The sequence below is a fragment of the Delphinus delphis genome, chromosome 8 (assembly GCF_949987515.2).
Source record: "Delphinus delphis chromosome 8, mDelDel1.2, whole genome shotgun sequence".
In the NCBI taxonomy this organism is placed as follows: domain Eukaryota; kingdom Metazoa; phylum Chordata; class Mammalia; order Artiodactyla; family Delphinidae; genus Delphinus; species Delphinus delphis.
The window spans coordinates 67,809,214-67,824,992 of record NC_082690.1 but is presented as its reverse complement, the minus strand read 5'-3'; the positions used below and the strand labels follow the sequence as shown (position 1 = coordinate 67,824,992).

The window sequence follows — 15,779 nt, the reverse complement described above, 5'->3', positions numbered from 1 at the left end:
GGCATACTCTAGACCAGACCCACAGAATGAAATGAAAAAAACGTAGTAGCTTAAAACCTTCCTCCAGTCTCCAAAACCCCTGACTAGCTGGCCTCTACTGGCCCCCCATCTCAAGGTAGGGCCTGTTGCCTGACAAGCCACAATCCGAGGGCTGAACTGGTGACACACACCCCTCCTCCCCAGTCTGTGGCATCCCCCAGCCCTGCTGCAGCAGCTGCTCCACCTGGGAGATCAGATCTGGAGCCTGCCTTTTCAGCTCACAGCAAGTTCACCCCCCAGGGACCTGGGGGCTGCGATTGCTGGCCAAAGTGTCAGGTTACCACAAAAATAACAGCGGGCCCACACCAGGCAGGCGTGCAGGCCAAGCGCAGGAGGGGAAAGGTGAGAAAGAGAGAACCAGGAGAAGAAAAGCAGACATTTGAGTCTGTGTCGAAGAGGAACTGGGCTTTACAAAATGTACTTTAAATTCATAAGTATACTCCTAACATCACCACTACAGCCCCTGCAATAACTCATTCATTTAGCATCCAATCCAGAGTAGCTTATATATTATTCTTAAGTATGTTGAATGTGCTTTTAAAAACATTATTTTAAGGCAAGAGGGGGATGGGTTTGTTTGGGGTTTTTTTAAAGTTTGCTTATTTAATACTATTTATAAAAGTCAGATTTGGGTCAGTGAAGATTTTAACAAGTATTCCCATTCAACAAATTCCTGATATTACTCAGCTTTAATTTTCTCAAAATTAAATCCAAACATGACAGAGCTAATTAGGCCTAGTGAAGGAGGGACAGACCTTCAAAACAGAAAAGGCCAATAAAAAGCATTTATGTATTTTTTTTCCCTAAAATAAAATTACAGTTCACTCCTGTGCTATCCTCTTGCAGGAACACTGCTGGCTTGATGTGGTCTGACCCAGCCTGGGTACTTCAAACAAAGTTAACTTCAATCACTACAGGGAGTTAGCAGGTTATTGAATCTCCATCCATTGTGCTTTCATCTTGGTTTACTCCACACACCATGCCTTTTTAATTGGCTTCTCGCAACTGTTTCATAAGAGAGTAGATAGGGACCCAGCTATTAGGAAAGATGCCCTTCTTCCAGCTGGGCAGGTAAACCCCAGACCAGGCAGTGAACCGGGTGGGTGAAGTTTCCCATTGTAATCTCTTACATGTGAGAGACGCTGTGAATGCTCTGGCAGGGGAAGACGGCTAACTCTAATAGGCACCTTAGATTCCCAGCCTGAAGGTGTTAAAAGAGAAAGAAGATTTAAAAAAATAAAATCCAAAAGGGGGGAGAAAAAGGATTCTCTGGTTGGTTGGTTGTTTGTTTTTAAGTTAACTTAGATGGAGAAAGGTTCCCCAATGTCATGTTATTTTGCAGTTACTGATTTATGTTTCATGTTAAAATATCAGGGTTACAAGCATTATATGGCACAGCAGTAATCTAAACAGGACTCTATCTATTGCAAATGTTTAAAAAAGGAGGTACTTAAAATGACAATCTTAGTGGCAGCCAACAGCAGCTAACAGACATGCAGACAGGCAGATTCTGTGTGTTTTATTTTTTAGCTTTTAAGAAAAACTAGCTCTCTCCCAATCAAATCAGTAAAAACTTCAGAAAAGGAACGTACTACCAGCAGAGTTTGAGCTCTACAAATTTAGAAGAACACCAAATAAATAGTGAAATGAGAGGCAGTTTCATTCTGCTTTAAAAACAGTCAGTCTAGTTCCGGGAAGAGAGGACCTCATCCAGCTCGCTCCTGCTCATGTGGTCAGAATTCACACAGCTCATGCAGGACACATCACACCGTGCAATTATCAACCAGCATTGATTGCCACTGCTAAAAGATCTTTAATAGTCCTGATTTTTACCATAAAAGCTCTCATTATTATCCCAGCTCTCTTTGCTTGTTCAGCGTGCCTGGTCACTTACAGGAGGAGGAGGAAAACCCAGGGACTCGGCTCATCTTTCCCCAGCCGTGTCTTCCAGGGAGTGTTCGTTTCCCCGCAGCGCAATGCCACGCCACTGCACTGGCCGGCACACTGGGTTTAAAATTAGCTGAGACCTGGAGAGCCACGGGTAACCTTCTGACAAGGTTAGCTAGCAGAGCAGAGCACGGCTCAGCGAGGGACATTAATAAGAAGCCAAGGAGAGCCTTTCAACAAGCGTATTAGGGCCTCTTGGAACCCTTGCAGTCTGGAAGCCGGGGGAGCTGGGGCCCCTGCATCGCGAGGCTGACCTAGGCTCTTATTTTTATCCCACCAAGTCAGCAGCTTCCTTTACAGGCGATAAACACAACCTCCAAAAGTGTTTCTCCAAGTTTATATTCAAAATACTCGGTCGCTGATTATACAAATAACTTGTTAAACTCTAAACTGGATTTAAGAAATATAATATTTATGGAACGCTTCTAATTATAAAGTTAATACCCACAGATGACCAAAAAAGTGGAACATTCAGAAACATACATAGGAGAAAATTAACTTTACCCACAGCCCTCCAAACAATAGTCAGTGCTAACAATGCATTTTGATGTACATCCTTGTACTAGTAACATTATTATTATTATTCCCTATAGTTTCGGGTTCTTTTATTGTCCACCGAACATTTTACATTCAGCATTTTCCTGAGTCCTGAAATATCCTTTGTATTCATGAATTTTAAGAGGTATAGTATTCCATGTCACGGATATACCATTATTTGACTATTTCCCCATGGCTGGACATTTAGATTTTGCCCAGCTTTTCACTGTATAGCAAACATCCTTGTAATGATTTCCTATGGACAAATTCCTAGAGTCCAGGGGCAGGAAAAACTTGAAGCCACTGGTGAAGATTGGGAACCCCATGAAGACAGGGACGGTGCCCGCCACGTGTAGTGTTTTCTAATTAAAGCAATGTGTCTCAGTGCTTTCCAAACAGAGAACCCTAAAGTCTAATGTGACACGTTCCGAGTGCCTACCAAGAGGTCAACAGGGCCAGCACCACAAAGGTCCCCTAAGCACTGAGATAAAAGAAGGCAAGCAAGGAATGGATCTAACACCTCTGAACACCTGTCAAAGGTGATTCAGATGCTGCTCCCACCCCCTCACGCTGCCAGCCCCCATCAGTACCTCACTTGTACAGCCACCCTGCTTGTTTCAAATACTGAAATACTTCCACACGAACTGGAAAGAGTCAGTGGCCCAAGCCCACTGAATGCCTGTCTCCTTACCTCCCACCCCTCTTCCAGTGCCCCCAATCTTCTCAGTATACAACAAGTACATGTAAGTGCCTGGCACACCTGGGGGCCTCCAGTGTCTTCCATTGGGTCCATGTCCACACTGTCTGTTAAAATACCTTAAACATCACCCCTCTCCACACATAACCTATAACCCGGGATTTGCTTTTTAAATTTTGTTAATCCTCCCCTCCAACCAGCTCCTCAGAGACCACTGCTTAAAATCTTATTCACCAACGCATCAGCGCTGTCTCTGAAATTCATTAAATTCCCTAATATTTTATTTTTAAAATTGAAATGGACACTTAATGGGAAGAACTTCCCGAGACGGCGGCTGGGGTGGGGGGCAGTTCCCACCAAGTTATTCTCTACAGAGCACAGTGAGCTGGGTTAGACAAAGACGAACATCACAGTCCTAAGAGTCGTCCTAAGAGTACGAACACCAGTGACACTGGTTCCCTGAGGGTAAAAGCTACCTGCTTAAATCACATGAGACTTTGAGGAGGTCTCAGATCGTCAATGATAGTCTCAGCAAGCTAAAGCAAGAATACTGAAATGCTGAAGTCTAGGAATAAGAAGAGTCGGTACAGCCTAACTAATGCCCCGACCACCCTGGTACTGGCTCACTCTACAATACCAAAGCAACATTTAGGGCTGGGCATATGACTATGCACTTGGAAGCATGACCTCTACCTTAGCCCTCCCTTTAGTACGCTATTTTCTGTGGAAGAGAACAGGTAACTAATAAGTGGAAGAGAGTTTTGTTTCCTCTAAATGTTTTTGTCCATCCTCTACTGGGGGTGCCAGGGCAGGAACACCAGCCAGGAAAGGGAAGAAAGACAAACAAGGGGTCTGTAAAATCAGACTTTGAAAACCAAGAAGGGGTCAACCTGGATGCATTACAGCACTGTCCAGCCCAGCAGCTGGGATCATGGCCCAAGCTGGAATCAGCTCAAAGACAATGCCTATCCAACACCTCCATGATGGAAGAATATGCTCAAAATTCCAAGTCACTCTGGGTGCTGCAGCTTCTTTGCCAATTAAGCAAAATTCTAATTAACGGATATAAAAAATATTTTGGATTCATAAAATCAGATGTAATGGCAAAAGTTTAAGGAAATGCCTTGTAGTAGTAAGTGGAGATAATATTCACAAGTAACATTTATTCAACACTACTGTGTGTGAGGAACAGGGATCTAGACTCGATTTTTATTATTTCTTCTAATCCTCATCACATCTATATTAGGTAGAGATGTAATATTACAATATTGATTATTCAGATAATGAAGCAAATAAGGTTTAGAAACAGTAAGTCTTTTATCCACTGGTCAAACAGAAATTCAAACCCAGATCTATCTCACCTTGAGCCCAAGGTCTGTCTTTGTGAGACACTGAACCTCCCATCGCCGGAGGTAATCAAGGAACAGTTGAGGAGGGATGCTGTGCAGGGGACTAGAGTAGGCAGAAGAATGTCAGGGAAGGTCCATTCCAACCCCTGATCTATGACACACGAAAACAAGTTGCCTACTGTATGCTGGCTCTGTACCAGGTGTGTGTGTATGGGACATGAGGAGTAAGAGAGACCCTGTAAATGAAGTGAGCACACTGTTAGAGCTGAGATAATGGACAGCCGCTCTATTTTTCTGCTCACAATAAAAAGCAGCTGAAAAGCAAGGCCAGTGGAGAGTCCAGACTCTTGGCCATCGTGACCCCAGCAGAGCTGGCACATGGCAAGCACTGGTGTCTCTTTTTCCCTCTCCAGAAATGCAGTGGCACGGATGAGAGCCTCGCTACTGCAGGGCTGGGAAAGAGTTGTGATCCCTGCACCTGAATTTTTTTTTCAACACAAAGCTTATATTTACAGTGAATTAATGATTCACATTTGCACTGGAAAAAAACATGAACACAACCAGAGAAGGAAGTGAATGAACAAGTCACACAGGAGAACAAGCATATGACAAAATACGCATCTTCGCTAGGAGGGGGAAAGAATGGCAAATTCAAGCAAGTTTAAGGTGTTATTTTAAATCTCCTAATCAGCAAACCTTAAAAGACAATAAGAACATCTGTAGTGAACATGACACAGGAACTATGCTAGTGATGTTGGGGATGTGAAGATCCAAATGGCTATACTTAACTAAGCACCTCAAAAGGCTGAAATTCTTCGACCTAGTAACCTTAACCCTAGAAATTTATCAAAAAGAGAAAATCCCACGGTAGAAAAAAAATTAGGAGCACAAATATCTATATTACAGAATCATCTATAATACCATGAATAGCAGAATGACTAAGAAAACTACAGTACATGAATGCAAAGGAAAACTATGCATTCTTTTACAAGAAAAATTTTTTAAAATAGAACCATGAGGGAAAGTTTCTCAAAGAATATTCATTTTAAAAAGCAAAATACAGGGGAACTCCCTGGCGGTCCAGTGGTTAGGACTCCACGCTTCCACTGCAGGAGGCACGGGTTTGATCCCTGGTCAGGGAGAACTAAGATCCCGCATGCCGCACAGCGCGGCTAAAAAATTAGATAGATTGGTAGATAGACAGATAGGCCGGCAAAAAGAGAGATACATAAATAAATAGCAAAATACAAAATTGTGTGTATATGTGTATATATATATAATTATGTATATATGTAATTACAACTCTAGTTTTATGCATATTTCTACAGAAATAAAGTGAAAATAAAAAGGAAACAGTTACTCTGTTAGGAGGGTGACATTACAGATTTTTATTTTACACTTTTTTATGTTCCATTGTTTTTGTAATTTTTAAGAAATTATTCCGACTTTAAGAAAATTTAAGGAAACTCAGGTACAAATTGAGGTATTCAAGCATCTGAATACAAGAAAGCTTAGAGGTCAGACATTTGTGGATACTTGAATCCTCTTTACCACTCGGATCCACCCAACCAATCTCCAAGGTCTAGCTGCAACCTTCAAATGCAAACACAATACACAGATGATAGCCTACTTCAGGTAGACCTAAGGACTTAATGTTCCTCTAAACATTTCAGTAGCAATAATAGCTAATACCTACAGAGTGTATATTCTGTACCTGGCCCTATTCTAAGCACTTTATCTGTCAATGCATTTAACTCTCATAACAACACTATTAGAAAAGTACTATCATTATTCCCATTTAGAAACAAGGAAATTAAGACACCAAAAGAGAAAGTAAATTTCCCACCTGGCTCATGCATCCTCAAAGCCAGGATCTGAACAGTCTGATTTCAGAGTCTAAACTGATAATTACCCAACTAGACTGCCTGTCTGTATAGCCAAGTCTCCCAGCCACTGCTCTGCTGGTCCTCTTTTCTGAAACGTCTTTCCTCCCCTTAGCCATCTCTAAGGCTACCACACAAAGGCCACCTCAAGTGCTACCTCTTCAGCGAAGCCTTCCCTGGCTCTCATGCAGATTTGCTGTGTTTACTCTATCTCATGGAACTTTAAACACACAATTACCGTTTCACTGATACTGCTTAGTAATTTAATTGTTTGAGTCCTTCTTCCTCAGAGAATACAAGTTTGGGGTGGGGAGTAGATAGAGGTATTCTTTGTATCTCTAGTCATTAGCCCAATGTCTGGCAGGTAACATGTAATCAAGGAAGGAGGGAGGGAAGACGATGGATGGGTGGCCGGACAAATGCATGAATGACTTCTCAGTAAAGGGACTAGAGAACTAATTCATGTGTTGGTGGGTGAATATTTCACACATGCTTGGGGTTAAAATAAAATAGGGCGTTGAAAAGTATGCATCTTCAAAAAGGAAGGAAAACCACTACAACAACGATAAAGCTTGAGGACATTATGCTAAGTGAAATAAGTCCGTCACAAAAGGACAAATACGGTATGATTCATTGTATATGAGGTCCCTAGGATAATCACTCTCATTGAGACAGAAAGCAGAATGGTGGTTGCCAGGGCCTGAGGGGAGAAAGGAATGGGGAGTTATTGTTTCACGGGCACAGAGTTTGTTTTCCAAAATGAGAACAGTTCTGGAGATGGATAGTGATAATGGTAGCAAAATAATGTGACTGTACTTAAATGCCACTGAACTCTATACTTAAAAATGGTTAAAATAGTAAATTTATGTTCTGTACATTTTACCATAATTAAAATTATAGATAAATAGGTAGGTAGATAATTAGACAGGTAAAACAGGACCACAAAGCAAAGAAGTCAGACCAAGTCAAAGTATACCTATAGTGCAATCCAAACATAGCCCTCAGTGCTGGAACACTCACCACTGCACATAGATGCTGCATGTATCGTTCCAAGACTCTTCCCCTCTCAGCAAGGATGATACTTCCTCCAGCGAGCCTTCTTGGATACCCAAGTCCAGTCTTGGGGGGCCCACCACATGCTCCCATAGTACCAGGACCTTGTACCAGAGCCCGTCAACAGGTCTATCCAGCCAGTGTCAAGCCCGTGAAGGCTGCACCCTTATCTTGCTTAGATGAGTCCACAGGACCTGACTCAACCAATATCACCTTTAATAAGTACTGAGTCAATTAATTAACTGCTGAGAAAAGGAGAGGCTAGACTACTGCTCTGATTTTCAGAGCTTACACGCAGGGTTGTCTTAAGGAGTTGTCAACAAGGCAAGTTAATACATCGGCCTTCCATATCCCTCAGATATAGAACCCACTGATATGGAGGGCTGACTGGACTAAGCCATTTCACATAAGGGACTTGAGCATCCACAGATTCTGGTATCTATGTGGGCTCCTGGAACCAACTCCTGCAGATACCAAAGGACGACTGTAACTCACAGAAAACCCAAAGATTTTCTAACTTGAAACTGAAAAAAAAAACAGTGGGGGATCCAACCGCAGAAGATTGCCAGACAGGTTCCCACTGCCCCTCTACCTCCTCTATTAAACAGAGGGGATGTTCTTCGTGAACAGCTGATTTCCAGAATCTATACCCCTCCCCACCAAAGTTAGAGCTCCACGCCCACCTTCCGATACCCAGGCGGAGACCCAGGTGCCAGGCGCAGCACAGGGGCTTAAACACATCACCTCTTCAAATTCTCTTGAGGTCAAGGGAGTATTTTCCTCTTTGCAGGAACAAAAGTTTAAACTGCAGTTTGATCAATTTGTCAGGCACCTGTTCTTCGGGCTAAAATTAGAAAACATTCTTTAAAGGCTGGTAAATCTTTATCGATACTGAGGGGTCAGCTCAGAAGGCGGGGGCAGTAACTGCTGTTTTTTGCCTAGTCCATTCTTTAAGGCAGCTGGTACCTGTACTGAATTTCCTCTTGTACGTTTTTCTGCCATATAAATTACTTCATCACCCCTAAATCTGTTCTGCCGTATACACCTCCACGTCTACTCTTGGTGCATGTTTTGCATAGGAGAACAAATTTTTGGATTTGCTACTGGGCAAAGTGTGTTTCCTTTCCCCCTCCTCCTCCAATCACCGGGCAAACTATAAGAGTGACGCTGAGAGGCAAGCAAGGCTCATCCACACTGGAACCCCACCATGCAGAGCATATAGGACCCAACTGGAGTACAAATGACTTCCAGCATGACTTGAGTTGACTTCAGGGCACGTGCACACATTTGAGTTACAGCTCCAAACAGGTCATGCTGATGTAACAAGGAAAGATTATCAAGGTAAGAGATAGGCCTGCCTGTGGGTTTCTGGAAACCCTCAATCAGTAAGCAAAGTCTTCACATGAACCTTAGGTTTTGTTCTTACCCATTCACAATAAAAATCATAGGTAAAGGATATTTGAGGATCTAAAATAGAGGAGCAGACACTCAGAGGACATTTTTATATGGAGATCTTGATTACTACTTCTTTTTTTTTTTGCTTAGTCTTCCATTTATTTAGTCAAACCATCCTTATTACAAAACATGTGAATTATGGAGACAGAGATGTATCAGCACACAATCTGACCCTTAACTTCTGCTGGGTAAGATAAGACAGAACAAGAGTATAACCTTTGGCAATTCTTTTTTTTTCCAAGCCCAGGCATGGGTGGATTGTCCAACACTTAAATATTTTTAAAGTCCCCTAAAATATTATTGACCACATCATATATATATATATATATATATATATATATATATATATATATATATATATAGTTGGCCAAAATGTTCGTTTTGTTAGTGAATACGTTGTTCAATACAGTTCTTGGTGAAGATGAAAAGTGTGTCTATCTTTACTTAAAACCGAATGAACTTCTTTTTGGCCAACCCAATATATATACACACATGTTCTGACAGCATTTTTGCTTCTGAAGAAGCAGACTATTTCTCACAAAATAATAAAAAATGGTGTTTATAATTTTGTCCAACTGTTTTTAAAGGTTTTACAAAATCTTATAAGAAAATTATGGGTAAATTTTAAAAAGAAAATACATTCTCATGCATAACAACTCATTTAAAAGAGAAGCACCCTGCCAATGCAGGGGGCGCGGGTCCGATCGCTGGTCGGGGAACTGGGATCCCGGCAGGCCGCATGGTGCAGCCAAAAGATTAAAAAACAAAAAAATAAAATAAAAGAGAAGCAAAAGCTTCATTTGGCTGCCTATCTCAAAGCAACATTTCCTGCTTCCCTCCCCACCCCACTTTACGTATATTACTTTGTGAATGGGTAAGAATAAAAAACCAAGGTTCCAGCTGGAGCCCATCACATTCCACATGACCATCAAATTTGATAAAAATTCTCTATTTAATTAATATGTTCAAGCACCATTCAATAAGCTTTGAGGATTATACCTTCATCTGAAACTTAGAATACAGTGAATTTTCATAGAGTTTTTTTAGTTTTAAGAACAACCATTGATAAATCCTATCTTCAAAGGAAGAGAAGTGATCATGTCTATCCCACTTTACAACTAGTTGAATTCAACAAAATATCTAGAATCCTAAATACAAATAATATTTTCAATTCCATATTCCTTCTTTAAATTGAGTTCTTTTTTATTTTAAGATACATTGCTTCCAGGCAAACCTGTGCTTCCTGAAAAGTTTGTTCTAGGTGGGGCAGTGGCACCAAAACAAACAAACAAAAAAGTCTAGGAAAAAAAAATCTCTTTGGTCTTAATAGGCTGTAAACATGTTCACATATTCCGGTTTTGAACAGAAATAGTGAATGCGAGGAAGAAAAAGGATGCGGTTGGAATTTCAGGATATTACGTGTGATTCATAGACAGAAATCTGAAAGAACTTTGCCAGAGTAAAGAAATACCATAATCATATTAACATTTTAAAGGAAATTTTGTTCACAATTCACACATACTGATGCAGTGGTTGACGGACTGCCTTATCCCCTTCTCTAGATGTCTAGATAAAGCATGGTCTACTATATGCTACTTCTGCAAGGCTGAGATACAGAAGTCGTAGGTATCTGGATTGCTCAAAATTTAGATGGCTGTCAGAAAAAACATACAAGCATTTGTTCAATTAGCCTTCAACAGGCATGTGGCCAACTCTGGGCCAGGCACTAATGCTGGAGAGATAAAGATGAGTAATAAACACGGGCCCCACCCTCAAAGATCTCACAGTTCAGTGAGAGGCTGATACATCAGCTGACACCCAGAACAGTGCATAGCAGGTCGCAGGCACTCAAAAAATATAAAGCAGGTTAGGAGCCAGGGAGGGCAGGCAAAGATCGGCCTGAGGAGCTGGAGTTTAGCAGGGAGCCCGACTCTTAACTTGGAGGGCTGGGCTGGAATGCACACTCCACCACTCTGCTGTACGAGGGCAATGCATTTCACATTGCCACGCCTCAGCGTCCTCATGTGCTCTCTCCTAGGGTAGTGATGAGCTAACATACATGGAAATATCTGGAATGGCAAATGTGTTAACCCCATCTCTGCCCAAAGGCTACCCCAGGTCTGGGGCAGGGACCAGAGTGGCAGAGAACCACTGTGGGAGGATAAGATTTTTTTTGCCACTTCTTCTTCCTCTCCCTTTTCTAATCCTTCCTGCAAAACCCCCCTTTCCCCAATGCTGACTGAGCAAGACTCAGAGTGAATGAACCAAAAAGGAACTGGGAGGAAGGGAGTGGGAAAGAGAATCCTGGCTAACAATAAAGAAAAGAGAAGATGGCCATCCTTTGGAAGGGAAGCCATCAGTAGTTCTAAACTGGAAAAGGGAAAAATAAAAAAACAAAAAAACTCCTGAACCAGATACCTAAAACATTTCAACTTCTGCTGGTTAGACTACTTTTCTGGATAGCCTCGGATTCTTGCCAATTAGCTGTAGTTATTTTCTTCCCATCTCCCTGTTTGAACTTCCTTTACTAAATTAAAATAATTGCAGCACATTAACATTTAATCAACACAAAAGAAAGACTAAACCAAGCTCAAATATAATTTTAGAGCTTGCATTTTCTTTTTTTAAAAAAATGGGCATTTGTGTATTTCTGTGTATCTAGTGGTGAATGCACATGTTTACAAATATATGTACATGCACACATATATGTGCATTGTTTAAGTAGGCATGCATCTATATACAAATATAAACCAACCTTGTAGTTGAGGCAAGTGTGACAGATACCAGCATCTGTATCTGTATCTACCATACCCGGAGGCAGCAAGAGAGGTAAGTTGAGTGTCTACTCCAGAATCCTGCAACCTCACCCTGCACCAAAAACTAAGGTCCCACGCAATGAAGAAGCCCTGAAGTTTCCAAGAAGACCAGGGCTGGAGGGCTGGAGGTGCTCGAACTCCCTGTGACTGGACCCAGCCCCTAAAGAACCTCTCCCTCTTCCTGGAAGAAAGCTTTCCTTTTAGTAAACAAGGGCCTTTGTCCCAACCAGGAGAGCTGAAACTGCTGGGGGTGGGAAGCAGGGGCTCCAGAGCTGCCTTCATGCCTGCAAAAGACCACAGCCACACCGGGGGAGCTGGAACCCTCAGGCTGCTGCCCCTTAACTCTCTTGAGGTTAAGAAATGCTGCCAAGTTCACTGTCATCCACCTCAGTAGGTCTTTACTTAGAAGCAGCTGTGTCCAGAGCCCAGCGCTCAGGGCTCACTTCTCACAGCACCATCTCGGGTGTTTCACAACCACCACAAAGGCAAGGGGGGTGGTATTATTCCTTTCACAGGTGAGGGGTCTGAGGTTCAGGAAAGCTGATGGGGCCAAAGGCAGACACCAAAGTGGGTAAATGGAGGAGCCACCAGGCCACCTTCACACCATGACAACTGGCCAAGGGAGAAGAATCTGAGCTCCTGGGTTCTGGTCTCAGTTCAGCCTCTCATCTAAGGTGTAGTCAATGGCGACTAGGTCTTAACTTTGTGAGCCTTAAGCTCAATGACTATAAAAAGAAAAAGAGGGAGTTCCCTGGTGGTCCAGTGGTTAGGACTCTGTCCTTCCACTGCAGGGGGGGCACAGGTTCGATCCCTGGTCAAGGAACTAAGATCCCACAAGCTGCGAGGTGTGACAAAAAAGAAAAAAAAGGGGGTGGGGGGGATAAATACATAAATAAAAAGAGGGAAAAGAAGCCAACTTTTGTTCTGTATCTCGTAGGACAGTCAGATAGGAACACTCTCTGTGATCATTACTCAACCCAATTCTCAAAGGCTGGGTGGGTGGTTTTCCTGTCATCAGCTCTCACAGCATACAACACGTCCCCTGCCATCGACGTCGTGCCATTCACCTACTGTGCCCTGAGGAATCCCTCCACCGCCTGCCTCCCTGGAAGGCATCAATGATCCTTCTCAACAATGAACTCAAGCAAAACAGGCAACCCTTGGGCAACACCAGAAGTCTCTGTACTTATCTTTACTACAACTGATACTCAGTTTTTACGCTGTCTAACCCCACTGTAAGTTCCTCACCCAGAGACCCAGCCTTGACTTCTCTGTATTTGTCATCACTATGATACTACCACTACCACCATGCCTTCAACCATGGAGTTTAAGCAAATATTCACATGGCAACATTTTCTGGGTATCCGCTAGGCCATGTAAAATAAAAACAGAAGTAGGGATTGGTTTTTTTAAGAAAAATAATATGGTATGGTCTTGGCCCCAAACAACTCACAATCCAGTGAGGAGGATGGAGACGTAACTGACTGCTGGGATTTGCTGAATCATTTGACACTGGAATTTGCCAGTGACTGGGAGTTGGAAGGGACAGTGACTCTGAAGGATAACAGAGTCTGCTCCTGATACTATCTCAAAGGATATGATGACCGGCTGACTTTAACAAGGTGGAAATTTAATAAGGATAAATGTCAAGTTATGCACCTCGCTAAAAAAAAAAAAAAAACACGCGCATGCGCACACACACACACTCACTCACTCACTCACAAGTATAGGGTAGAGAAGATCACATGAGAAAGTCTTAAGGGACTGGGTTGCCCACGAGCTCAATGACTCAGTGTGATGAGGCACCTATAAAAGCTAATGCAGTATCAGGCTGCCCTGAGTAGACTGCTGCGTTCACAGTAAGAAAAGTGGGCTCTCAAATCTGGATTCCAGCAACCACAGGGGATGAATGGTCAAAAGTGAGCAAGTTTCAGAGCGCTGACAGGAGTGTGAAGCCACATGCTAATAGGAATGAGGATCATGAAGCTGGAGAATGAACAATTCACAGGGCCATGAGAGTCATTTTCAAACTAGTCTTGGGCTTTACCATTCCACTCGCAGGAATAGGTTAACAGAGATACAGTTGACCTAAACCACGGAGGCACTGACGTTAACCCAAAAGCAGGGGTTTAAAAAATGAGAGGTAGCAGGCAAAATGAAACAGAATTACCTATCTCATTATGAAATAATGTTACCAACTGCAATATCATAGTTACTGACATGAAAGTTATAAAAAGAAAACTCTATTTATAAGAAAAAGAAAATTACAAAATACTATAGACAAATACTACAGACAAATTTCATTTTGTAAAAACAACAACATATACACACATCGAAAACTGCACTGAAGGGGCTTCCCTGGTGGCGCAGTGGTTAAGAATCCGCCTGCCAATGCAGGGGACACGGGTTCGAGCCCTGGTCCGGGAGGATCCCACTTGCCGCGGAGCAACTAAGCCCGTGCGCCACAACTACTGAGCCTGAACCTTAATAGAACCCCTACTTAAAGTACAGCCTATGGACTGGCACTATTGGCATCATCTGGAAACGTGTTAAAATGCAGATTCTTGGGCCAAGTCCCAGCTCCACTAAATCAGAACCTGCATTTTAATAAGATCCTCGAATGAATCCTATGCTAACAAAGTGAGGCTGCTGGTGGTCTACAGACTACCCTCAAGAAGCAAGGACCAGGGGCACGCTCATCCAACAAGATCTCCAAAGCCCAGAAAAGCATCTCATTTGTTCACTCACTCATTTATTCAGTCATTCACTCACTCAACAACCATATATTAAGTTCCTATACCATGCCAGGCACTTTTCTAGGTGCCAGGTCCTGTTCTAGCCAGGTGTGACTGAACAGTAAGGATTCTCTAATACTAGAGAGAATGGCCCAATCCAGCTGCCTGCCCACAAAATCCAGCTAAAAGCAATTTAAGTGCCTCTGAATTCCAGCTCCTCCAACCCTAGCCCAGCACCTCAAATGCTTTGCAGGTGTCAGGGCTGCTATCTCTTCACAAACCACCAAGGACCCATCCACACCATAGCCACCGCCCAATGGTTTGGGCACAGCCCCTTTATATTTCTGCAGGTGCTACATTCCAAAAATATTTCTTCTTATAAAGCATGGCAGGAATTCTACACTGAGGGGAGAAGAGAGGTTCAAGAGGGGCCTTATTTTTCCCAGGGGAGAGAAGAGACTAAAACCTCTCATAGAGAGGTTTACATTTTCAAAATGTATTTATTTTATCAACCACATGCTCGCAAGTCAAACATCCCCTCAAAGACATCTTGCAGACAGAGATATTCTGGGAACATACTGGAGGCAGCTTATTTATCTGCAACTATTATAAGACTAGCCCGAAGGGATGAGTATCAGATGCTCTCTCCCGCTGAAATGACTGTCTGCCTGCCTGCCATCCTATGCCAGGTCACAGCTACTTCATGCCCCCAAATAGCCCCTGCTTGGCCCTGCCAAACTGCCTCTACCCCACCGGTCCTGTGAGAGCCTTCCAATTAGCCCAGGTCACTCCTGATGGGAAGGGCTATCAGTTTGCTCCATGTGTTCTGCAACATCTTTGCTCCTTGCGGTCTGTAAACCGACAATGGAAAGTGTAACTAATATACAAAGTAACGTTAATATCGAACACTGCCACAGTGCTGGAAACCCCTGCGGGCTGGGGGCTGGTAAGATCCCAAGCAAACTCAGCTCTTGGGGTTCACTGTCTGAAAGGGAGTTATAAGAAAGTATACTCCAGCCAGCTACAACTGTCTCTTAGCTCTCTCCTTCGCTATCTTTAATCAAGTTATCCTTTGGGCCACAAGATCTAGCAGTTAGGAACGCTTTCCTATCTCCTGCAGTCCTCTCTACCTTAGCCTGTTAACTGTCTCCTTCCCCACAATGAGCATCTTGGGATCGGGGTAGCTTTCTGTTCAGTGCAGCATCTCTGGAGCCCAGCAGATACCTGACACATCCAGGTCTTCAGTAAATACTGACAGAATGACAATT

At 42.9% G+C, this 15,779-nt stretch overlaps 1 protein-coding gene across 8 annotated transcripts in view; it reads right to left on the bottom strand.

The window, feature by feature from the left end:
* The window catches only part of TEAD1 (TEA domain transcription factor 1), a 261,357-nt gene that overhangs the window by 192,164 nt on the left and 53,414 nt on the right, over positions 1-15,779 (bottom strand). The window contains exon 1 of one of the 8 annotated variants that reach the window (XM_060018514.1): positions 7,473-7,676. The exons of the other annotated variants lie outside the window; for them this stretch is intronic. Coding sequence (XP_059874497.1) covers positions 7,473-7,598 — 126 coding nt within the window. The 5' untranslated portion in view covers positions 7,599-7,676. Of the gene's footprint in view, positions 1-7,472; positions 7,677-15,779 lie in introns of those variants that run through there. 8 annotated transcript variants of the gene reach the window in all.